General features: G+C 34.9%; 1 protein-coding gene across 3 annotated transcripts in view; it reads left to right on the top strand.

Annotated features, from left to right (window-relative positions):
• The first annotated feature begins 13173 nt into the window (after window positions 1-13173).
• Window positions 13174-26368, top strand: part of LOC145690968 (uncharacterized) — a 94623-nt gene continuing 81428 nt past the window's right edge. Inside the window, exons 1-2 of one of the 3 annotated variants that reach the window (XM_081766438.1) lie at window positions 13267-13860; window positions 25862-25932. In XM_081766438.1, the coding sequence (XP_081622564.1) occupies window positions 13496-13860; window positions 25862-25880 (384 nt within the window). In that variant the 5' untranslated portion in view covers window positions 13267-13495 and the 3' untranslated portion in view covers window positions 25881-25932. Of the gene's footprint in view, window positions 13861-25861; window positions 25933-26368 lie in introns of those variants that run through there. The other 2 variants (XR_014132309.1, XM_081766437.1) reach the window with 2 other exon arrangements.

The following is a 26368-nucleotide window of genomic DNA, read 5'->3' as shown; positions in this document are numbered from 1 at the left end:
AATATCACTAAAACTAAAACTGAAAAAAGTTGCACAACCTAAAACTAAGAAGTTCGGAAAGGTTAAATTTGATGCAAATTTTCTTTAAAATGTCATCTTCAAAACTCTAAATTTTCGTTACGTTATAGTCCTATGGCAAACAGTCACTAAAAGTCTCAGTTGCAACAAATGCTTAATTTAGTTCTATTTTTGTATAATGCAGAAAAAATGGGTCTAATTATTTTGTTTTTAGAATGATATATCCTAATTTCAGGAAAATCGGAGACAATGACCTGCAGAACTTTTTTTTTTCAGCATGAATCTATATTGGGCTAAAATAAAATTTGCTGTAGGCATCCTACAACACCCCAAAGTAAACTTCTGTGAAGTTATCTTTACAATATCTCTAACGTAAAGGATATTCATAACTTCATAGCAATTCATAACACTGCATTACTGCTTATTAGTACGTATTTGCAACACAGATAATTGGAAAGGAAACAACAGTGAAACAAGAAGTAAACAGTGAAATCTAATATACCTATTGAATAATTTACTTTGTATTATGTTACAATTACCATGACGGAATTATGGGCCAAATCCAGCATTATTTTGCAATGTCAACAGTTTCAAAATTCTGCACGGCGAATTCTTCATCAGCTTGAATATATTTTCTTCTTTCAGTTTAGTTGATTTTAAGTTTAACGTCCCGTAAACAGCGAGGCTATACAAAACGTGAACCTACGGATTAACGTGGAATCCGAACCACGACGTGAGCTCTCGTCGGGAATTTTCTCCTTTTCTTGGGCGGATCGTCTTCTCGAAGCATTGCCTCGTGTCCTGCTTCTCTTTTTTCCTTCGAAATGCATCAATAAAGCGCCAAATCAACCAATGTCTTTCCTTTACGTTCGATATATTATAAAGAACAAAAGTTTGTTTATTTTGGGGTGTCATTGGCTGCCTACAGTAAATTTTATTTGACCCATTCTTCCTATTTAAATGTATAGTTAGTGCCTAATTCTATGAAAGTTTATTAATATCATAGTCTCAACTTTCTATTAATACAATAGTCTCAGCTATATGATTTAATGGGCATATCGACCCATAATAATAAAACATTCAATAAATACTCACTTTCTGAACTACAAAATACATAGCATAAAGAACACCATTTTCATTCCAAAACCAGCTCGTATTCATTTTTTCTGATCTCTTGGAACAGGTCAATACTTAATAAACATTTCTTATGTTTTGTACCACGTGTTTAATAATCTATTATAGAAAAAGAAAATGCAAAAAATTAAAATATGTACAGAATTTTACAAATTTTAACTCACATCTTTATAGTAACTAAAAATTAAAGAGAAACTTAAGTTGTTTATAACTTAAATTAGATGTCCTTATTAGATATCTGGTGCCTTCCATTTCAATTCAGGCAAAAAAATAAATAAAAAATAAAATTGTACCATCACCATCTCAGATATTGTTCAAACTTTTATTTATAGGAACTAGACATGTTTTAACTTTGGGACTTTTTTTTTTTTTTGGTCGGAAAAAAAATCCCGCCAAGTAATGGGCCATCAAGGATGGGGAGTACAATTCATGAATTGTATAAAACATGGAAAATGGTCAAATTCGGAGCTTCACAATTCAGCTATGGAGACATGTAGAGTTATAATTCTTGTTTTGGTATGTACATAGGGATATGAATAAACTATATTTTATTACAGTTTGGTTTGCGCATGTGTATCTTTTTGTACATAAATTAACAAATGAACGTAAGTTTATGTGAAAAGTCGAAGTTTGTGCTTTTTTTGAGCACTTCCGGTGGTAAGGGCCGTGGTAAGGGTCTCTGCGACGTATTGAGGAGAGGGGGGATAAGAATATGGCAACATGGCAAAACGAAAAACAGATTCACAGTATTAAACCTGCAGAAGAAAAATGAAAATGAAATGAAATCTTTGTTTTACGTCCCACAATTATGCCGGTTAGGCTAAAGGAGACGGTGATGATGACTAATGAATGAAATGGTGGAATGAAGAAAGTGGGAGGAAACGGGAGAACCCCTAGAAAACCCACGCACACGGTGTTTGTCCACCAGAAAGTTCACTTGGCGGTGGCTGGGATCGAACCCAGGACCCCAAGCACCAGAGGTGAACGCTCTACCACTGAGCCACCGCGGCCCCTAAACCTGCAGAAGAATTCGTGAGTATAGTGCAAGTACCAACTCCGGGTATTACTCTCGTCTTGTCGCCAAGAACCGAATTCGGCAATTAAACAAAAAAGTGGGAAAGTGTGCGGTATTTACCGAAGTCATCTTTCGCTTTTATTGCAGTAACGGGTCATCATGGACTAACTTCACGCTTTTCCCAAAATCGAGCTTCTGCAATTCAAAGTGTAGATTTAAGAAATCTGCAAAAATGAACTTTTGTTACATACAAATATGACCACCAGTGATGGATAGCAGAAATATTATCAATAAATCATAAATTACATGAAATTGAAGTGTTCTTTGTGTTTCCAGGAGGCGCGGTGGCTCAGTGGTAGAGCGTTCACCTCCGGTGCTTGGGGTCCTTGATTCGATCCCAGCTCGCGCCGTGTGGACTTCGTGGTGGACAAATACCGTGCTCGTGGGCTTTCTAGGGGTTCTCCAGTTTCCTCCCACTTTCTTCATTCCACCATTTCACTCATTTCTCATAATCACCGTCTCCTTTAGCCTAATCGGCATAAACGTGGGACGTAAAACTCCAATATTTCATTTCATTTTTTTTCTTTGTTTCCACATGGTTCTTCAACAGGGTACATGTTTCCAGAAGAGAATAAGAGAAGTGAATATATGTGTTTTGTGACTATCGACAACGTGCTACGAGTTGTGTGACTATCAACAACACCTATTGGAGCATCTGAAATGGTTGCATGCTATTAGCGAAGAAGACACTAAGCAAGCAAATAATTACTGCAGTGTGGAAAAAATCAGTGAAACTTTGTTTCCGAAAACCATTTTAAGTAAGTTTAAAATTTGTTTCTTAATCGTAATTTTCATCTGAGGTTACACCGGTTTAAGAAAACGGAGGAGGAGCAGGGGAGGCTCATCATATTATTTCAGAGAGCCTTTTTGATCAAAATAATAAAAAGGAGCCAGGAAAAACATGTATCCTTTATTTAACGAATGTGAACCACAAACATCATCAAATTGTTGCACATTCATTGTTTTCAGTGTTGCCAACGGTGATATTAAAGTTAATGAAACTTCGCTAACTTCAAGAGGCTGTAGTTCATTCATGAAGCATTGGTCGAGAATGCTATTTGGTGTGTTTATTATTCATGTAAAGTCGAACAATTTGACAACATTTCAGGATTTTAAATTTTGGTAATTTCGAAAAAGGTGATTTTTGAAAATTTGACGGTTTCTCGAATTTTTTGCGACAAAACGGTTGCACACAGAAGCAATACATTTTTTTTTTTCGAGAAGCGGGTAACTAGGTCTTACCAACCGTAAAATAGAATTTTGAAATTCGAACCGCAAGTGCTCGAAAAAAATCGCAAACTTCGACTTTTCAGATAAACTGACGTTCATTTGTTAACTTATGTACCAACAGATATACATGCGCAAACCAAACTATAATAAAATATATTTTATTTACATCCCTATGTACAGTCATGTCCAAAATGATTGTCGCATATCTATAACCGTCTCCTTGTAAGAATATAATTTGAGAATGATTTTGCAGGGTACTATTGATACTGATACTACATGTATAATCGGGAAATGTATAGTCGTAGTAAATTTCAGAGGAAAAGCATTACAAACACGAAAATTAGAATGAGTAAAACAAAATGTTGCTAAATGGACAAGAAAGTTTCATTGTTCTTATTTACTGCTCCTTTGACATGAAATTTGCCACATACATGTCTTTCCCGATTATACACATACTAACATTATAAGAAATACCGGAAGAATTCGTTATCAAATTATATTCCTAAAACAACATATTTATAGACATGCGACAATAATTTTGGTCACGAGTGTACATACCACAACAAGAATTATAACTGTTTCCATAGCTGAATGGTGAGGCTACGAAGTTTACGATTTTCCATGTCCTCTAAAATTCGTAAATTGTACTTCCCGTTTTGATGGCCCATTACTTGGCGGGAAAATCTTTTCCGACAACACAAAAAATACGGGTCATTGAAAAAACATGTCTAGTTGCTATAAAAAAAGTTTCAAAAATATCTGAGATGGTGATGGTACTTTTTTTTTTTTGGCTGATTTGAATTGGAAGGCATCAAACAATTATGTTATTTATATGTTGATTCAGTTGGCAATAGCAATCTACATGTAACTAGGCCTATATATCGGAACCTTACATCTAATATAATATTTATCATAGGTAGAAATACGTAATACGTAATGCATAGTACTCCGTAACGAAGGTATTATGAACTCAAGCCATTATGTAAAGTGATTATGCAGAACCACAGGAGTGAAGTAAAGCTATATTAGATGTAAGGCATAGTTGTATGGGATATAAATTTTTTGCACTACCCTCGGTTACGTGCATATCCACCGTCGCTGACATGCCCGCTCCATACGGAATGACAGTGTGAATATAAGTAATCACTGTCAGTGCACACTGCACAGCATATTGAAATGAATCTTGAGTAACAGTGAAAGCATTGTATGTGTTAGTGGGGTTAAGTTCCAAAGTTGGTCGTCCGTATCTAGTAAAATTTTGAAAATTTACCGGCAAGAAATAAATTTGCTTGTTCGTGTGCTTCATAATGTATAAGTAAAGCGAAAGTTGTGTTTATTTTCTTATATAAACGGTTTTAAGCATAGAACTATTTGGCAAGCGGAGGGAACTACTTGGCGCAAGGTTACTTCATGGTAGGATTATGGGAATGTAATGAGCACTTGTTTTTGAAAACATTGCTGGTGCTAATCAGGAAAAGCCATTAAAAGTAAGTAAAAGTCATGGCTTAAAAAACCTAAAAATAAATTGTAGAGAATGTGGTAAGCAAATAACTATAAAGAAACGTGGAGAAAGTTATATTGTTTACTGCAACGGTAAGTGACAGCAATTGAACAAGGCAGCAATTTTCTAGAACACAGGCCCCTCTTCCCATTTAGCTGTAATAAAAACAGAAAACAACATGCCCTGCGGGGCACTAACCCGTCTCCACTCGCTAACGGTCACTCGGCATTATTATGTGAATTAAATGTAAAACTTTGGTAAAGAAAGGAACCAATTATTACACTTTTAGCCAAAACCTAGGTGGACGACCAACTTCGGAATAACTGCCTGTTAGTGTGCTATTCCACTATCATCGTTTATGCGCATAACCCACGTCGGCTTGTGTATAGCCCGCTCCCCCCAGTTCTTTGTTACCGGAAGGTCCAGAAGGACGTAAAAAACACAAAATTTACAGGAGAAATGAATGATGCAAGTACTTAGACGTAACATAACGTAACCAAATCTAACCTAACCTAACATAAACTAACCTAAGCTAACCTGAACTAACCTAAACTTACCTAACATTATAGAAATAAGCGAAATTCTATCAATTTTTGGAAAATTATGCGGGACCGCTACACTAATTTAACATAAACTAACCGAACCTAACCTAAACTAAACTAACCTAAGCTAGCCTAAACTAACATAACCTACTCTAAACTAACCGAATGTGAACAGAAATTACCAAAATTGTAACATTTCTTTTAGAGAAAAGAGCTGGACCCCTTCTGCTAAACATAGGCCCTATTCCTACTACTACTACTACTTACATCGAGAACAGAACCCAACCAACCCGTACGGGGCTTCTAACCCGTTCCTACTGCTAGTACTACTACTACTATTGCTACTAACTACCACTACTGATACTACTGCTGCTGTTGCTGCTACTACTACTACTACCGCTACTACTACTATTACTACTAAAGCTTCCTTACCACAAGATTTACATCTTTATAACATACGATTCCGATTCATTATGAACTAATATGAATCGTTAGAATCACTATGATTCGTTAAAAATCACTGGGGGGAGCGGGCTATACTCAATCCCCCACGTCGCTGACGCGCCTGCTCCCAACGGACGCACCCTCGTCACTCGGGTTTTCGTGCTGCACTCCTGGCCTGTCTCAGTTAGATAGCACTTGTGCTTTTCAGTGGCCACCTAGCAAAAACTGGTTTGTGTTTTATGTATGAGTTAATTTACAACGCTCGCTCCAGCAGGTATACTCACTCAGAAAGGAGAAATTACACATTAATAATTTTATGAAAATGGATCAAAACTTACCTAACCTTAAGCTCTGCCGTGTCGTGACAAAACGCTGTAACTTTGGCGGAGAAGTTTTGCGAAAATGAGCCGTAAAGTTTTCAACCGAAAATGTGATCTGTATCGTGTAGAACCAGTGTAACTAGGCAATAATGATCAACCAATCAATTTTCACCAAATTTAATCACACATCATACATTTACGTAACATTACATCTACATGTAACCACGTGTTTCCAAAGTCAAGATACACAGGTTCTACACGATACAGATCACATTTTCTGATGAAAACTTTACGGCTCTTTTTCGCAAAACTGCTCCGCCAAAGTTAGAGCGTTTTGTCACGGCACGGCAGAGCTAACCCCTACCCTACCCTACTTATTTATATCTTACTGTACTTTACCTTACCCTACTCTACTATATTTTTTCAAAGGGCCCTACTTATCGATGCGCAGTTGGAGCGTGTCTTGTAGTGCTTTCGTGGTAACCGCTACTATTTTCACTTTAAAATAAATTAACTAAATAAAATTAGAGATTACAGAATCAATCTACTTTCTAAGAAACTTTTCTCCATGAGTAAAAGAAACCGTTTTTGCTATTTCAAACATATTTGTCAATAATTACGTATATTCCTAAAATCATCACTTGAGGAAAAAAAAGGAAATATAAATTGAATAAAAAGTTGGGGTTCATGTATTAATTAAATCTTCATATTTTAAACACAAAACAAAGAAAAATATACATAATTTCCACGCCAAGTTCCTTGCGTCGTCTGCTTTCACGCAAAACAAAATTTATTTCTCTCGTAGCGCTTAATTCCTCTCCAGCGTTGCCAGACTGACAGCTCGGAATTATTCCAAAACCTGATCGAAATTATGCTAGATTCGGTCAAATTATGCTAGACCCTCATAATTACTAATTCAGGAGTTTAAAAAAAAAACGAAGCTGAGATACGATAACGTAACTTAAAATATGCAGAGCGCAAGAATGCGTGGATAGAACTCAATACTTCACGCACCAAAGCTTTAACTCAACTAAACTAGTGCAGTCGTTGCCAGACTCAATGGCGTATATATCGTATAAATGAATGCAAAGTGTTTGTTTACATATTTTGGAAGAAAATTACTTCGCAGCATAAGCGGAGTTGGGAATTGTCTTCCTGGGGGCGGGGGGCAGATTTTTGGTCGGTCTCGGACCTTTAATTTCAGGAATAAAGATGGTAATGAAGTCAGAAATAAAGATGGTGAAGTTGCCAAAAAATTGAGGGGAGAATGGCTCCCATAGCTCCGCCCATGCCTCGCAGTTAAAGGATGAGAAAACCCTGGGTGGAGCCACAAAAAAAAAAAAGCCGTTTCTGATTTACTCCGGAAAATAAGACTGCCTGTATGGTTTACCGACTATATGAATCAATGGAAGAGGATGCATTTCTGCCGTTCTTTTTCTTCCCATGACCAACTTCTTTCTCATCTCCAGGTTTTACGGCTTTTTGATAAACTTGCTGAAATTATGCTAGATTTGGGCGGGATGCTAAAAGTAAGATGCTAGATGCTAAAGAATTACAAATTATGCTAGATCTAGCATCATTATGCTAGATCTGGCAACGCTACCTTTACAGACAACTCTCCTTCGCACGTATTCGGACGAACAATCCCAAGGTTGGGATCATTCGCATCTTTTCATCGGTTTTCGCAATTTGCTGGTCGGAACTATTCGAGGCCTCTCTAATTTATTTACACGTGCTGGGAAATTCGCATTCGCAATCGCATTCGAAGTAGCGTACATAGAGGCGCGGAGTGGCGTATTAATAGAGGCGCGGCTTAAAAGACGTCCACATGTCGTATCTCCGTTATATTTGTTACCATTATTTAACGTAACAAATGACGCCATATTTCTTCGCTTGACGTCTTTTGGAATTTAAGGACCAACATTTGACGTTGTAATGACATAAGTGTGCTACTTGAGCCGGGTTCGATTCCCAGCGGGAGCTCATTTAGTTCGGATTCCACGTTAATCAGTAGGTCCACGCCTCGCTGCTAAAAGGGACGATAAACTCAATATCAACTCAACAATATATATATATATATATATATATATATATATATATATATATATATATGTGTGTGTGTGTGTGTGTGTTTGTGAATTTGTTCGCGTTTGTATGGTTAGCACATACGCCTTGAGCACGGGAGACCATGGTTCGATTTCCGCTGGGAGCTCATGTAGTTGTTATACCACTTTAAACTGTAGACCCATGTCTCAAATGCGCACACATATAAAGGCTTTTCAGGCTATGCCTTTGGTACACTTATGTTCGTACTTGGGAGCCGTCGGAAATTTCGGAATACAGAGTCCCGTAGACCGAAAAGTAAGAAGCATGGGTACAGTAAAAAACTGCCATGGAAAAAGCTTTTTAGGCTATGTTAATCCTTCTATATAATGTACCTAGCTTGGCCGAGTTAGAATGGAGGAAATGCAATCACCTTCAATACTCTCTGATAGAAAATATTCTCCAGGTATTATTATCCTCCTCTCCTGCAGAATGAAAGCCCTGACGAAAACGCAATATCATTTACGTATCACCACAACCATATATTGTGTAATATAACAAACAGTGGCAGTTAGAATCCAGTGTTTTTTTTTTTCAGAAATCCTTCCGAGGGTTAGATTTCATCTCCCCCTCCCCCCAAGGACTAAAATAAATAAACATAGGGATTACTTGTTATTTTTGTACAAGGGATGCAATTAAAGTCCCAGTTCAGCACATTCACACTTAGACTTTGATCCTGGAAGAAAACCTGTTAGTATTGTCTCTTGGTTTCTCATGTGGTCTCACATACATAAAGTACAAGAGTGTAGAACTTCATATGACATCGTTAACGGAATTTTTCCTGAAATCAGGAATTGTTATACGGATAAAATTAAAGGATGGAACATGTTTAGAGGACTTACACGTGACATCCAACTATAGTTCTCAACAAATGTGTTACAGATGAAAATGTCTGTATTGACTCTATTTTGTGGTACTTACGTTTTATTTATTTACTTTCCTCAAATTCATTGGGAAGCAAGTAAAGACTGTACCTGTAAGCGTGATAAAACGTAAATGTACCGTATAATTAAGGATTTTTTTTTTTATTTCTTAAAATAAAAACTACAATTTTAGTCCATCTCATATCTGCTAAGGAGGTAGCGGACCAAACATAGAAACTGTTTATTAAAGGTCGTTAACAGCAGGGGTTTCATTCAGTCAGAGGGAAAAAAAAAGAATAATTGGAAGTTTCTATATTCGTTTCTATATTCAATATAAAAAGTTAAACAAGTTTCTTATGTTTGGTTGGCAGTAGAAAGTTGATAAGCCTAACGTGGTTGAAGCTATAAAGGTTTTTCTGAAACCTATCAAATTCATGAGTCTGAAAAAAGATAGCCTAAATCAGCATCCTCGTATATTACTAGCAGTGAGTTACCTAAAAATTACCAAATAAACTGAAGAAAATTAAATATGAACAGATAATGACGTACCATGACTTTATTTCAGAAAATATAAATAATTTGACTGATAAAACACATAAAAATGTTGAAGAAATATAAACATTTTTATTTTCATTGTATGTATGCGCTTCTTGCGTAAACGTTCAATATAATTATGAAAACTGTTCAATAAACAAACAAACAAAAAGCACCAATCACAATCATCGGTAAACGTCACATATGTAATCGTCTTTGTCAGCTCCAATACATTCAACATGTGCCCAGTCTGAACACATAAGACGCATAACTCACATTTCATCATTGTCTGAACAGAACATGCATGAAACATCATTTTCTGGTGAAGCAGTGTATTCAATGAGAATTTCAAGTGTTGAAAAGAGAGCTGAATTCTGAGATACTGAGCGTTTTTTCATCACATTTCCTTCGATCTCACAGCAGTTATGGCATCAGTCATATTTTCTTTTGGCCAATTGTGATTATAGTGCGTGGTTTTCTTTCCGTTTTCCTAATTAAGGCGGCTTCTTTTCGGCGCTGCAACAATGAAAAACTCCCTCAGAACTCGAGCAACTCTATTTCATTTTATATAGGACTATAGCCTACAAAGATTAGAAGCTATAGGGTCTACTAATGACATATATGCCATTAAAGAGGGTGCCGGTTTAGGACACCAAAAGGGGTGCCGGATTAGGATTTCAACACATGGCGGAAACAAACGTAATAGTCTCGCAATTAAAGTTTATAATGCATTACTAAACACGTATTTACTAACTTTGTAGTTCTTTAATTAGCTACTATAATGAAAATTTTGCCTACTCATACTCATTTATCGTGAAACTTCAGATTTCTCTGACACTACCAAAACTTGCAAGTCACTCAAATCACAATGCCTACTGATTCTCAGCCCTCAAACTGTGTAGGATTACTTTCTAATATCAGCGCCTTTTCTTAATCGGAGTAAGTAATGTGCCCAGCAAAACACTTGGCTGTTTACGCTTCAGAGAGACGCTAGAGACTGGGGCGCCGGATCAGGGATAGGGGGCTGATATTGGTAACTTTCCTCTCTCTCTGTCTGTCTCTCTCTCTCTCTCTCTCTCTCTCTGTATGTACGTATGCATGTATAATCTCCAACATATTTAAATTAGAAAAATGTTTCAGAAACATTTCCGGTAAAATTCATTTTAGGTATAACAAGGAATATGTACTTTTATTGTAACTGAATCATATATTATGAGAATAATGTAAAAGTATTTCTTTGATATATAATAAAATACTATTAGCTAAAAGCACAAACTATATTTCATAAACATGATAGTAAACAGTTTCTATTCATTTTTAATATCTGTTTTAACTTTTTTAATTAAACATTAGATAAAACATTCTGAAAATAATTCTAAAATACTGTATGAAAATATTTTATTTAACCCTAGGAAGTCCAAGGGAGGGGGCTTCTTGAACCCACTCGCTTGTATTTCTTGAAAAAACCCCGTCGTAAGTCTTGATTAAAATATTGAGAATTTTATTTGTTGTCTATTATTACTTCTTTGATAAATCCACATCATCAATGTGCGTTATTATTTAGTAACTGTAAATTAAAAATTATTTTTAAGTAGTGGGCTCATCGAACCCCCTCCTTGGACTTCCATGTGACATATTTTCTACAAGTATATTTCCTGAACTTAGATTTTTTCGTTTGTATTTAACAAGGATTGTGTTCTTATGTTGGGAAACAACATATCAGCCACGAGTAAGTTCTGAATGCTTATTCTATATTCATTTGTTGTTAGATGGCATTATGTGAATTATAGTATGTTATACTGGGGGTTCGAGGAGCCTCCTCTTGGACCTACTTGAGACAAAAAACATTCTTGGACTTCCTAGGGTTAAGTTACAGGAGAAGGTAACAAAAACATTTCCATACAAAATTAATAGGCGTTTTAAAAATATTTCTGGAAAATATTTCTCATATTACGAACGAATTTATTTTTAAAATATTCGAAACATTTTTAAAATTATATTTCATACGTTTTCTCGTAACAATAAAAAAGATTGCAAGTAACACGTTGGACAACATTTGTAAAATCTATGGAATATATTTCCTATTTTTTTATATCATGTATGTAAAACATTTTCAGTATTACTTTGAAAACATTTTCTCTCTCAACATTGAAAACATATTACATTACATTCAACACAATAGTAGAATTTGTGAAAATTTTCCTTAGATTATTTTCCTTGTAACGTTCTAAAAATATACTTATTGTACTTCATAAAATGTTTTCCAATCATTTTTAAAAAATATTTCCGGTAAATATTTGGGATATTTCTCAGATATAACAAGGAATATATTTTCTCCAGTAACGGAAGGGTATATTCTGAAAACATTGTAAAAATATTTCTATAATATATCAGAAAATGTTGTTCACTAAAAACACAAAATATTTTCTAAAACATAACAGAAAACATTTTCTATTCATTTTTAATATGTTTTCTTTTCCCTGTTTTAAAGTTTTATATTCAAAATTCGAAAAAATATTTTGGAAATAAGACTAAAATATTGTATGAAAATATTCCGTTTAAGTTATAACAGAATGTTACCAAAATACTTTTGTTAAAATCAAGTAAACCTTTTTAAATCATTTCTGAAAAATATTTCTTATATTACGAACGAATTTATTTTTTAAACATTCTAAACGTTTTAAAAATATATGTTCAATATGTTTTCTTGTAAAAATAGAAAATATTTCAAATAACCTATTAGAAAACATTTTTCAAATATATGGAATATATTTCCTTTCATTGTTTCCCATATCATATATTAAAAACATTTTTATTATCATTTCGAAAATATTTTCCTTCTCAACAGTGAAAACATATTAGATTACATCCAATAAAATATTTCTAATACATTTTGTGAATATTTTCCTAGATATACTTTCCGGCTAACATTCTCAAAATGTACTTTCGGTAATTTCTAAAATGTTTTCTAAACATTTTTGGGGAAATATTTTCCGGAAATATTCGGAATACATTAGGGAAACCAGCATGGAAATCTCCAGAGAAGGAAAATTTTTTGGAAACCAAGGAAAATATTTTCTTTTGGTTGAGAAAATATTCCTTGCTGTGTGGGTAGTGACTGTTATCAAATGGCACCGAAAATCAACGTCTTATTCCACGAGACGCTTACACATACACACAAAAGCCACGACCAGTTATTGTTCTCAAGTGGAAAAATTGTGTTAAAATATTAAATATTTCGCACTAACTATCTTAAGTCGCGGAAGAAGTCACAATCAAAAGTAGCACTTGAAGCAATAATAGGACGTATATTAAATAAAATTAGTATACGAAACGAGAGTTCGACAGTCAATCAAACCGCAATGGCATACAGAAATACAGGAATTGATATTCCCGTTAAAACGATAAAGATAGATGGATTCCTTCTGAAACACGAGAATCCCGGTATGTGAGAGTGAGCTACACTAGCGACAAAAGATCTCACTTGAACGAAATCTGAACTAAAACAGTATACATCCGGCTTCCATTTCACTTTCCTCCGCTTGCTACGAACAAACAATTGCCGAGAGAACGATCGTGGCTAAGGAAATAAGAAACTGCACAAGAAGATGATTTTAAATATAAAGTTGCTTTTGTGAACGTTCTTGTATATCATTTCATTAACACTGGCAACATAAAATATACGGGAAGTATAATAACAGTGTTAAATTCTTATTATATTTCAATTCACAATGGCTGGTGAGGCGTCTGTTAAGTTGGAATTGATGTGCAAAGAAGAAATTCCTTATGACTTACCTCAGGAAGATCCACTCGAAGGGAAAGGGTGGACATACGAACTGATGACTGACAAGAAAGAGTTAATATTATCCACAACGGAAGGAGAGGAAACAATGGACAAGGATACAGCTATGTGTTCTTTGGATGTGAATCTAAACGTTGATAGGATGAAATCAGAATTAACAGTAGAAGAAGATCCTGAATTTGAAAGGAATATAGAAACGCCTAGAAAAATAGTGGTTCAGGAGACTTGCGCGTCGTACTCTAATGACTCCCAACAATTAACAACAAGAAGTTTAAATTCATTTCCCCCAGAAAGGTAATGTCCAATTTTTCATATGCTAATTGGCTGAGATTGATAATACGGTTACATGCGTTCGGAAAGTTTGTTGGTTAAAAGCAATACTTCACGAAAAAAAAATTAGGTATGGGACATATCTCGAACGTAAGTTAGTAACCTACAATTTGGAAATTGCATGGCACAGATAGACAAGCGGTATACCAAATAAAAATAAGATCGATACGACTCATACAAATCTTATGTAGTTCAAATCTTGATATACTAATTATCTCTTTATTATTGATTACACACTTCTCACTAATGATTGCATATATTTAAAGTATGGGTGCTCGACAATATTGTTTTATTTATATAAAGACTTATGTAAAATAAGAAATCGTGAGAATGGTATTTATCCTAATATTTTCCAAATTTAAACGTGGAATGTTTTATATTGGAACAAAAACTATGGACGTTTGTGTTTTTACTTAGAATTTAGCTTAAATGTGTCTAGCCTCATTTTTCCGGAGGGCTTCTAAAGACATTAGTAAAATACAAGATAAAGAATATTTTAACCATCAATGGATGTTCAATAGGTAATAGTATACAACGGGTCCTCATTATCTCCTGTGGCGTAGTTTACTTCCAACTGTTGCACTACGTATAAAAATGATTTTATTACATTTAGAAGTAGTAACAGAACATGCAAGAAACCCAGATCATTTTGTATTCCCACTCCAACATGAAGTGTGAATACACCGTGATCTGCGTTTTTTATGTGTTCCGTTACCACTTCTACATCAAATAAAACCATTTTTATTCGTAGAGCAACAATAAGAAGCATCCACGTGCACGTGACATGCGATATGTGTTTCAAATGCCCCACATATACTCATACACTATGTACCATCATCATCATCATAGGTATTCTGCCTTTATTGGCAGGTCACTTGCCGCAGCTGAGAAGCTTCCATGCTCCACGGTCCTCCGCTAGCCTTTTCGTCTTCGCGTATGATCTTTCTGATTTAATATCATCCATTAATTGTAGAATACTATGTACAAGGTCACATTATTATTCCTCGCATACCATGTGAAAAAAAATCTATAAGTACACGGGGCATTTCAAGAATGCAATTAAAAAGTAAGAGAGGGATTAGAAAGCGAAAACGCGCACAGAATAAGGACTATATTATGTGTTAATCAAGAAATAGAAGCACTGTAAAAGTTAATGCCTAGAATGACCTACTAAGTAGTATAAAAGTACTTACCGCAGAAGTTATGACTTCTTTATAAAATGTTTAATACGCAGTCGACACAAAAAAACACTCCTTACTTAGAATACTTTCAAGCACCAAAAAAAAAAAAAAAAAAAAAGTCACGCACGTGGTTCGGCATCTACGCAGCAGCCATTTTCTCCTTCTTCCTGCTAATACCATTGTGCTCCCACGTACCTCCAGAAAACAACGTACAAGCTACGTCAATGTATGCAGAACCAAAACAAAAATTGCACCTCCACGTAGGCGGAACCTCTGGCTAGAACTACAGGACGTTATAGGGCCCGCAAGAAAATTCTCGAAAATGCAATTTACCAAAAGTGAAAGTAAACAACAGAAAAACAAACTTCGAGTTGTGTTCAGCTCACAAAAACCTCTACACAATGACCCCAAACCTCTACGGAATAAACCCTCAAACCCGTTCACAAAAACCGGTGACCAATCAGAGCAATCTAGACCTGCTACTACTACATACAACTCTCAAACGGTTGAAGAGAATTCGCCGTGGATCAAAATAAACACGGAGTACGATCACAAAGGTGAAATACATATGTTGCTTTCTATATTCGTATCACCACGAAAGTGAACAACACTCGATTTGTTACCCCATTTTTAAGTTCCTAGATGTTCAATGAATAATCTGTAAAAGACTGCACTTCGTGCGTCCTCGGGAAGTGACGAGGCGTGACATATACTATATCCATTCATTAATTGTAGAGGTCCGTACATCAAACCATTTCATAGCTGCACTCATTTCTTTCAAGGAAGTCGACTTTTTACATTCCCAGGAATCATTTCTAGAGTATGGTCCTAAATTTCTCAATATATAATCACTTTACGGGCTTAGTGAACGTACATGATATGTGAATTATTGTACAAACAAAGCTAACCAGCATGTGCTAGATGGCCGGTAAAAATAAGATTGCTATGCAGATTAGGGCATTACGCAGAATGTTGGTAAACGAGGATAGCGCAAAATTCTGTATTTAGGATAAACTTACATGTCTTACGTGTTGAATGTGTTATTGTACGTTCCTAAGTATTTTATAGGTATCATCCTGAAATGCTTTCTTTGCTTGTATATTTGTGTTGCAAATTAACATAATATATTAGGGACGTAATTCCTTAATTATATGAATTCCTTCCTTCCCAAACGTTTTTCTAGTTTTGTGTCATGATTTGCCACCTTGAATTTTGATATTTCATTTCGCTTACAGTGGTAACTAGCTACCGTAACACGGGGTTACTTTGCACATCGGGCATTACTTCCCACAAAGTATGAAAAGAGATTCAGTCATTTGTTAGTAAAACCATGAACTGTAAACAGATTGGTGGTAGTTCATATCTTTCTCACTGGGTGTCTCTGTACAGTCATATCGTACTCTGTTACTGCGGCGTTATATATTCTGTCTGCTTGTAAGTATGGAATGCGGTGAGCGATAAATTGAATTTTTGTTTCATGGCGACGATCGTGGCAACTATTCTACAACCAACTTTACAGAATAAATAACAGTTCTTTTCATTTTTAGTAGTTAAGTTTAAGAAATTTGGATTTGTGCTTTTTACATGTTAGAAATTTATAAGATCCATAACGAGGAACTACATAATTTATACGGTTTACCCAACATTGTTAGGGTCGTCAAGTCTAGGAGGCTTAGGTGGGCAGGTCATGTAGCTAGAATGGAAGAAAGTAGAAACGCTTTCAAAGTCTTGACTGGTAGACCCATAGGAAAACGACCATTAGGAAGACCTAGGCGCAGATGGGAGGATAATATTAAGATGGATCTCGCAGAGATAGGAATGCAAAGTAGGAACTGGATGCAATTAGCTAAGGATAGAAGTCAGTGGAGAGCTTTTGTGAACGCGGCACTGAACCTCCGGGTTCCATAGGCCATAGTGTGTGTGTGTGTGAGAAATTTATAAGAACATTCCTAGGTAATGACTACAAAGACAGTTTCAATTCGTTCTATTTCAAGAGCTTTCAAATTTGATTTTTTTTTTTTTTTTTTTGCGCTGCTCTGAGCCTATCGTACAAGTATGTACTTGACAACCAGCTATTCCTAGTAGAAGAGGCAAGTAGCTGGCTAATTTTTTTTTTTTTTTTTTTTTGTAAAGAAGAAGGAAGTATTAATGTCCGTACTGACAAACAATGAAATAAAATGTATTTTTAGCATTAAACTTGTTTGAAACTTCCTGATCAGAACAGCTTCTACTCTGCGGATGGTATAATTTGAGATCGTTTCATTTCTTTTAGACAAGTGAAATGAATTGAGATCTTATTTGAGAATATAAAGGAACGTAAGAATATCTCAGGTACAAAGCATGAAAAATTTCCCAACCATTCTATTTTTAACATCTTTCAAACTTGAACAGCTATTGACAGTTATTTTGCTTCTAACTGCAGTGAATGTAATTTGAGATAACGTCTTTCTTATTAGGTGAGTTAAATAAATTTTGTTACTCTGGTTTTAGATTTTAGATAGAGTGAGAATGGCCATAGATACAAGTCCCGCAGGATTTTGTGTTTTTTATTTAAGAACAGTTTTGGAATAGAAGATTAAGAATAGATTTATCAATACAAAATAACTATGAAAAATATCTCTTTTGACAAAATAGAATCTTAATATGTTTTAAAAATGTGCCCGACGTCGGTTTCTTCTTTTTGGGTTCCCTTTAAAGGGGGGTGGTCATTATGACTACAATTCGATTTCTAAGTAACGTTAATATCAATTTTTGTTATGGTTTATCAGATAATATTCTCGTTATAGTTTTGAAAAGGGTATTTTATAAACGACTTTTCGTTCTTCTATATAGAACTCCTGTAGAACTTCTATATAGATCATCATTATTATTTATATTCATTTCAGAGCGATGTTAAATGAAATTTCATTGTGGGTTAATGAGATGTGCTCATAAAATGCCAGCGAAGCGTTATTTATTTATTTAGAAATTAGCCTTTTTAGAGTCCAGATTAAGAATATCATAAATACGATATTATTAAGTACATCCCGCTTTTCGGACAAATTTTCTTAGTATGATAGAAAACTACATCGTATAAGCTGCATTTCATTCTTGAATGTAGGTTTACATTAGTAAAGCACGATGATGGTTGAGTCCAAGTTTTTATGAGACGAAGATTTAAACTGCTTTAAGAAAAAATATTTTCCACTTTATTATATTTCTTACACGGGGGAATATATTCTATAATCCAATTGAAAGTGCAGGAACGTGAGAGTACAACGAACCAAGACAGACGAAAAGGTTATGGAGCTAATGGTTTATAGTTTACTTGATTATCAGTTTTCTGATATATTTTGTGTTTCCACGAATTTTTCCTTTCTTTAATTTGCCCTTTTCTCAATTTTTAAAATTTTTTCACACCATTTTAGAGTGAATTCCACCAAGATGTGAGTTTTCTATCATTTTGTCAGTACTTGTGTGTATTGATAGCTTTTCCCATAGTTCATACTGCCCTTTTGGACAGGTCTATATTTTTGCTCTTGTAAACGCAAAGTTGTAAACGCTGAGCTATTCCATATAAAATCAGGAAGTTCACGAGTGAAGCCTTAAAAATTAAAGTTAGATTTTATGTTTCAAATTAAATTTAAGTTTGTTCGATTTGCACTTGCTGATCGCTCAAAGCTCATGGGATAGAGGCGTGGGTGTCGTTTTTAAGCTTGTGCATCACCCTTTACAAGAATTTCCATTAAGAAACCTGGATATCTTTAATTTGTACTATTGTTTTCTTTTAAGATTTTAGCGAGCATTCTCCGTTTTTTGTTGACTACTTACAGTCTTATCACGGACACTTGCGTAATGCCTTTTTCATCCTTGTAATTGTCTATTTCCTTTGTTTTTTTTTTTTTTTCGGATTAGTTATGACTCAGTAGGTTACGAAAATGCATTTTAAATATTGCATCGTCTCTGAAGTTTAAAGTCAATCTTTTTCTCCTTCGTTTTCTTTGGTTTTTTAACCCTTAAGAGGAAATATGTGTATGTCAGACGCCTATGGTTTTTCTTTGTATTACATTGGCAACACTGGGGCCGCGGTGGCTCAGTGGTAGAGCGTGCACCTCTGGTGCTTGGGGTCCCGTGTTCGATCCCAGCCCCGCCAAATGAACTTTGTGGTAAACAAACACCGCGTGCGTGGGTTTTCTCGGGGTTCTCCCGTTTCCTCCCACTTTCTTCATTCACCATTTTATTTATTATTCATCATCACCGTCTTCTTTAGCCTCATCGGCATAACCGTGGGACGTAAAACAAAGATATTTCATGTTTACATTGGCAACACTGATTCACTAAATGTATCGGTTTTCTTAGTACCTTCCCATTATTTAGTTGTATGTGTGTCACAGTAGTACATTGTTGGTGTTAATGTCTGAGTGAACATTTGTCCATGATTTTAGAAAACCTACGGTGTCTGAGAGCTACACATTTCCATTATCGTTTATATTTTTGCGTGATTATTGGACAGTTTTTCTGAAGAGAGTTTTTCTTTCAAAAATTTTTGTGGTTTACTTCATTTACCGTGAAATAGAAGCTATAGAGCTCTTGAAACATACTGTTTTGTTTGTATGAGGTTTTATGTATTTGCAAAATATAGACCTAGTACCTCGAGAAAGAAATTTAAGAATGAAACTGTAAGTACAGCAGATCCTTATTTCACGGGAAAAATTCCAAAAATGTTGAAAGTACAGAAGGACTTTATATTATTGTCTTCAGTAGATTCTGACTGAGACGCCTAATTTTTTCCTGAAAGTCAAGAATTACCTACTGACAGTGAGGGCGATACCAATTCTGATACAGTGCCAGGTGTAAGCTCAAGTAGTAACAGAAGTGTCAATGTGAGCAGCCCTAGTCAAGTTTCATGTGATAACGAAGGCCTTAGATACAGAGGTAAAAACAGGTTTATTTGGAATTGAAATGAACCACTAAGAAACCGAAGGATTCTTCATCAGAACATAGTCAGAGGGATGCCTGGTATAGTCACCATGTAAGAAATCTGGGGAAAAAAATCCTGTCTACCGTATGTGATGATGATATAATTCAGAAGATTTCAATATGAAGTTGGAAGAAAATCGAAACAAATTTGAAGTAAATTAGAGCAAAGTCAAACTACAGATCTATTGACTTATCTGAAAATAAAGCCCTTATTTCTTTCCTAATATTGTGTTCTATTTGTAAATCAGGATACGAAGATATGTATTCACCATTTTCAAGACACTTTTAGACGATCTCTATTTAAAGCTACCATGTTCGTTAAACATTTCCAAGCTCTTTTGGACAAATAGCACATTTGAACAAGGTAGCTGCATGTGGACAAATAGCATATTTTGCAGGGTAGTAATATGTAGAATTATACTAACTTAAAATTTGTCAGTTTTTAAATTTATGTACTATTTTTATTTAGATATTGAAATATTTTCCGAATTTATATTCCAATAAAACCGAATTAATATATGTAATTCTTGTTTATCATATTTTGCTCGAAGTACAAAATATAAAGTTTCATTATTCTACATTACACATACGTTTTTTAAAAAAGATATTGCTTTATACATGCCCGTGTCCCACAGACACGCACTTCCTGTAAGCGAACAAATATAACGTTCCCTGTTAAGGTTTAAGATATTTTTTGAATTTAAAAATTACTCTAATAGCATATATTTTACAAAAATGGAAATTTTAAAAGAGCTGGGAGTGAATCAAAAAACTACTCTCTCTTCTTTGTCTTCAGTTAAATATAATGTTACTATTTGGGTGAATCCTTCGCGATTAATTCTCATCAGTATTGTCTTAAAATCGATAGGATAAAGCGCGAGTAAAATGGAATTGAAACAAGAAGAAACTACTGGCAATCAACAGGGATATCATCTAAAAAGTTTGTCCTTGGCTTTCTTTTCATTCTTCCAAATATCTCTTTTCCATTTTGTCTATTGCCAAACAACATCTGGAATTACAAACATGTATTATAACGAACATTAACAAAACGGAAGTGATGTTCACTTGTTCCAGATTATTTCAAGGGAAGATAATTTTGTTTATAACAAGATTCCGTCTTCGTTTATAAAGATTTATAATTTGTGCTGAAGTAATGTATGATTTTTTCTTGCTTTCTTAGTTTTTTTCTTCTCCCGATATTCTTCACTATATATTGAGCTAAGTTCTGGAATTAATTTTTTATCTTACCATTTGATGTTATCCCATGTATCTGCATTAGCTTTTTCTAATATCAATAATGTTCTCGTTTCTACGAGGGTCACTATGAGAAGCTCTGAGGAGCGTAGACTTAAAATCATTAGTAAGGCGCACTGACTGTAACATAGGGACGTTATTTCATATGCGTATTTTTTATTAAACAGGCTTATCAACAGTTGTATATGCAATATTATTACAAACTATCCTCGCAGACCGTTTAAATACTCAAAATTTTAAATAAGTAAAATGCAGCGAAATGATAACTATTTTATCATAAGTTACTAGGTTTGGAAACACCTGCTCGACACACAGGTACCGTAGTGAGTCATTAAAATTGGCAGAAGGCCATTTTATAACTTTTTCGTTTGTATAGAAAAGTTTAATCAAATATTTCTGATTCAGGCCTACACATCCGGGATAACAATGCTACCAGCTTGAAATGTGCAAAATATAGCTAGAGGACCAAATCTTTAAACATGTACAAATTTTGCCCTGAAATCCAATCTAAACGTTGAATATAATACAACTCAAAGATATGGTAGTCACACAGATTGATTATTTGATCTCTGTGGGTTCAAACTTCAGTAAAACGATCATATGGGATTTCACTATATTTGACCCAAAAGCCGTTGCTTGTAGGAAGCGCAAACCGTTGGCCGCTAGGTTAGTCCGACGCTGATTTCTTCCGAAGTTTGGTCTACCATGCAGTAACATGTTTAATCACATTAGGTATTTAATCTAATAGTATAAGCATTACAGGAACCATGACCTGTAAACATTTTCGTCTTTCTTTGTTTAATTCCCTTTTCCCTTTCCTAATGTTAATAGTCGATATAATTTTTTCAATTTGTGCTCTCTTGGTTAATTTTTACTATGATATGCATTTTCTTTTGATGATTGCGTTTAGCTACATAATAGGAATTGTTCCAAATATTTCTTAAATGTTCACGTATTTCTCTTTAATCAATTTTTTATTACTTATCCTAGTCAGCTAGCCACTAACATTTATGGAGACTGGCGTTCTAAGAAATAGTAGCTCCTTCCTCTAGTTGAATTCTTTCAGTTTATGTCTGATAGCTGGACACCGAACATGGGAACACGCATGCCTCGAAATATGACATGCCAGTATATTTCTCCAATTGAAGCAAGAAAGAATGAATATTTCGCCATCACTTAGAGACGCACTAGATGGATTTGATAAAGTACATTCACGTTGGATTCTAAGAGATGAAAATTAATGCAAACAAAATGAATATAATAATATGCATCATGCTGAGAAAGCATGAACAGGACAACGAAATTTTAACTCTTAACATTAGAAAGTCTGCATTTCCCATCTTTTTGGTTTTTGTTTTTCTCTTTCCTTTAAGGAATAAACCGCTTTTAGTTGCAATAGCGAACATAATTTACAATGCTTAACTCCCTGAAAAAAAAACTGTAGTTCCAGGCTGCCATTCGAACGAAGATTAATTTGAATGAGTCTCACACGCTGTCTAATTGGGTGCACAATCTAAGGCGTATGCTCAAATCAGTCATAAACTCCACACTGCCATATAGTTGCCCCCGGTTCCATTTCAAATTTTAAGTTTATTTACGGTTTATAGATGTTTATGGGTTAACATCTAGCCTCAGAAAAAAAAACATTGTATTTGTAGATCAAAGTCAGACAAATTTAATCCACTATCTTCAGAAGTTACTGTTACGTCTGCATATATACGTATAGGATCAATCGAGGATTTCCATTGAGAAAAGCCAAAATATCTAAGCTAGAAGCACTTTGAATGTGGTATTGGCGCACAATGTTGCGTATATAATGGACCGAAAGAAAAAGAAATGAACGAGGACTAAGGGTTGCTAATGAAGGACAACAGATCATGAAAATAATAGGAAAAAGCAGAAACAGCATGCTTTGCCATCTTATTCGGCACTCCGATATGATCACCATGCTGATAACGGGAAATGCAATAGAAATACCAGGAAGAAGAATACCAAGGATACAATATATAGGCAGTTACGAAGAAGAGACGTTATCAAGTTTTTAAACTCATCTCCCAAGATAGAGAAGAGTTTCAAAATTTCCATGTTGCCCACCTATTATGGTTGGGGTGAACAAGATGGAATCGACGATTTAAAGAGTGATTTCCCTAATTTACTATATTCACACTAGTTCTCTAAGGATAATTAGAACGCTGATTTCGTAAATCTACGAAGCCAGTTGTACCTCTTGAAGGAGGTGTACTCACCAGTAATCCATGCGGGAATGACATTTTTAGCTTTGTTATGTAATGTTCGGGCAGCGTAAATAAAACTTCGAAAATAATATTCGCAACCTCCCGCATGAGGGAGTTAAGCATTGTAAATTATGTTCGCTATTGCAACTAAAAGCGTTACATTCCTTAAACGAAAGAGAAAAACCCAAAACAGAAAGATGGAGCAGGAGGGAAATGCAGACTGTCTATGCTTAAGAGTAAAAATGTCGTTGTTCTGCCCATGCTTTCTCTGTCTCAGCATGATGCATATTATTATATTCATTTTGTTTGCATTAATTTTCCTCTCTTAGAATTCAACGTGAATGCAATTTACCCAATCTATCTAGTGCGTCTCTAAGTGATGGCGAAATATTCATTCTTTCTTGCTCCAATTGGAGAAATATACTGGCATGTCATATTTCGAGGCATGCGTGTTGCCATGTACGATGTCCAGCTATCAGACATAAACTGAAAGGATTCAACTGGAGGAAGGAGCTACTATTTCTTAGAACGCCAGTCTCCTTAAATGTTAGTGGCTAGCTAACTAGTACAAGTAATAAAAAATTGGATTAAAGAGAAATAAGTGAGCGTTTAAGAAATATTTGGAACAATTTCTATTATGTAGCAAAACGCAATCATTAAAAAAAAATTCATATCATGGTAAAAAATAATTATAAAAGGACAGATTGGAATAATATATACCGACCATTAAAATTAGGAAAGGGAAAAGAGATTTAAACAAAGAAACGATGGAAATGTTTACAGGTCATGGTCCCTATAATTTTTATACTAGAAGATTAAATACCGAATATGATTAAAAATGTTACTGCATGGTAGACCAAACGCCGGAAGAAATCAGCGTCGGACTAACCTAGCGGCCAACGGTTTGCGCTTCCTACAAGCAACGGCTTTTGGGTCTAATATATGAAATGCCATATGATCGTTTTTTTCTGAAGTTTGAACCCACAGAGTTCAAATAATCAATCTGTGTGACTACTCTATCCTTGAATTGTATTATATTCAACTTTTCAATTTGGATTTCAGGGTAAAATTTGTACATGTTTAAATATTTGATCCTCTATCTATATTTTGTACATTTCAAGTTGGTAGCATTGTTATCCCGGATGTGTAGGCCTGAATCAGAAATATTCGATTTAATTTTTTTTTACAAACGTAAAAGTTATAAAATGGCCTTCTGGCAATTTTGATAACTCACTGCGCTACCTGTGATTCGAGCACGTGTTTTTCCAAACCTAGTAACTTATGGAATACCTATCATTTAGCTGCGTTTACTTATGGAGAAAGAAGTTAAGATTAATACTGTGTAGAACTTGTACCTATACTGTATGAATAATGTATAGAAGCTGTACCGTATAAGAGATGTAAAGAGTATTTACCAACCTTATCTTTTAAGATTTGTGTGTTTGTAGGATTGCTGAAGGCAATGGTTTCATGGTAAATTCAAGGTGAAAACATAATAGTGTCTGGAGAAAAGTAAGATCATTATGTCGTTTTATTACGTTTCTGGTTTTAAGTTTGTGCTGGCATGTGATGGTATTATTGCCACCTCGCATACAGTTTTGATATTTCGTGACTTTTCACGTCACACTCAGTTAAAATAAAAATTAATGGTTTAACAAATTGTTCATTACCATAAACAAGTAATAAAAATATCATTTAAATTACTTTGACGATTCTCATAGTGCTTGGATTCAAAATTCAAAATATGTATGTTGCATCCGTTAGTGCGCTCTAGTTCTGAAACAGTTGTTGACCACGAGGAATATACGTGGCATTTCTCACCAGGTGTTGACAATAAGGTAACACTGGTTAACAAAAAGAATGTCATTGTAATCCACAAGGAGCGTAGCAGATTGGGTCTCGCGGTAGCGGGAGGTTGTAGGTGTAGTAGGGAGTTGGAGAGGGGTAGGTGCCGAAGAAACCAGGAGGAGGCATGCGTTTTGCTGTGACCAAGTCATACCAAACCATAGAATGTAATCGTTCTATTGTAACGTTATAATTAAATTTAACGTATTTTTCGTCACATTAGTCCAGTTCGAATACTAAGATAAGTCACCACTATCAGGCACCCTTAATTTATAGGTATATTTGCAATAAGTAGTGGTTGCATAACTTTCAAATTAGACACATCACATTCACCACAACTACTTTTTATTCTGTAATCTCCGTTAATAAATACCAGTTGCCATAGCAAACCGAAACAAAAATTCTATTTTATTACTGTAAGCACAAATACAGATTATCTACCTAAAATCAACATATATTCTATATGTTTTTTCTTCTTCTTCTTAACAACAGATTGTGCATTTGTAAGTAGTACCCTTGCTCAAGATAGCTACAAGAAAAATGGAAGTAATTCACAATAATATAATATCGTTGCATGATCTGAATTGGCATGTCATGAAATCAAAGAATACAGAAGAGAAAAGTTTCAGACCGTGTGTTTTCACTGATGTCCTTAACAAAATCATTCAAAGTGTAACTAACCGGATTTCGAAACACGAAAACCTTTACCACGACTTTGTGTGTTTCGATCCAAGGCGGATTTCTGATTTAAAAGACGTACTACCCTCAAATGCAATGAAGAAAATCTGTGGCATAGATAAAGGGAAAACTATCGAAGAACAAATTTTATGCAGATATTTAGTCCAAGACATCGCAAGGAGATGTTGTGAGTGAATATGATATTGAATATATAAGTAGTGAGTATGAAGAGAAAGCATGTTGAAGCGATATTGAACCAGGGATGTAGGAAATCAAAGGAAACTTGCAAGTCCTGCCTTACTTGTGCGTTCAAAATTATAT

Source organism: Thermobia domestica, chromosome 7 (genome assembly GCF_964235325.1).
Source record: "Thermobia domestica chromosome 7, izTheDome1.hap1.1, whole genome shotgun sequence".
NCBI classification, from domain to species: domain Eukaryota; kingdom Metazoa; phylum Arthropoda; class Insecta; order Zygentoma; family Lepismatidae; genus Thermobia; species Thermobia domestica.
This window is presented reverse-complemented; position numbering and strand designations above follow the sequence as displayed.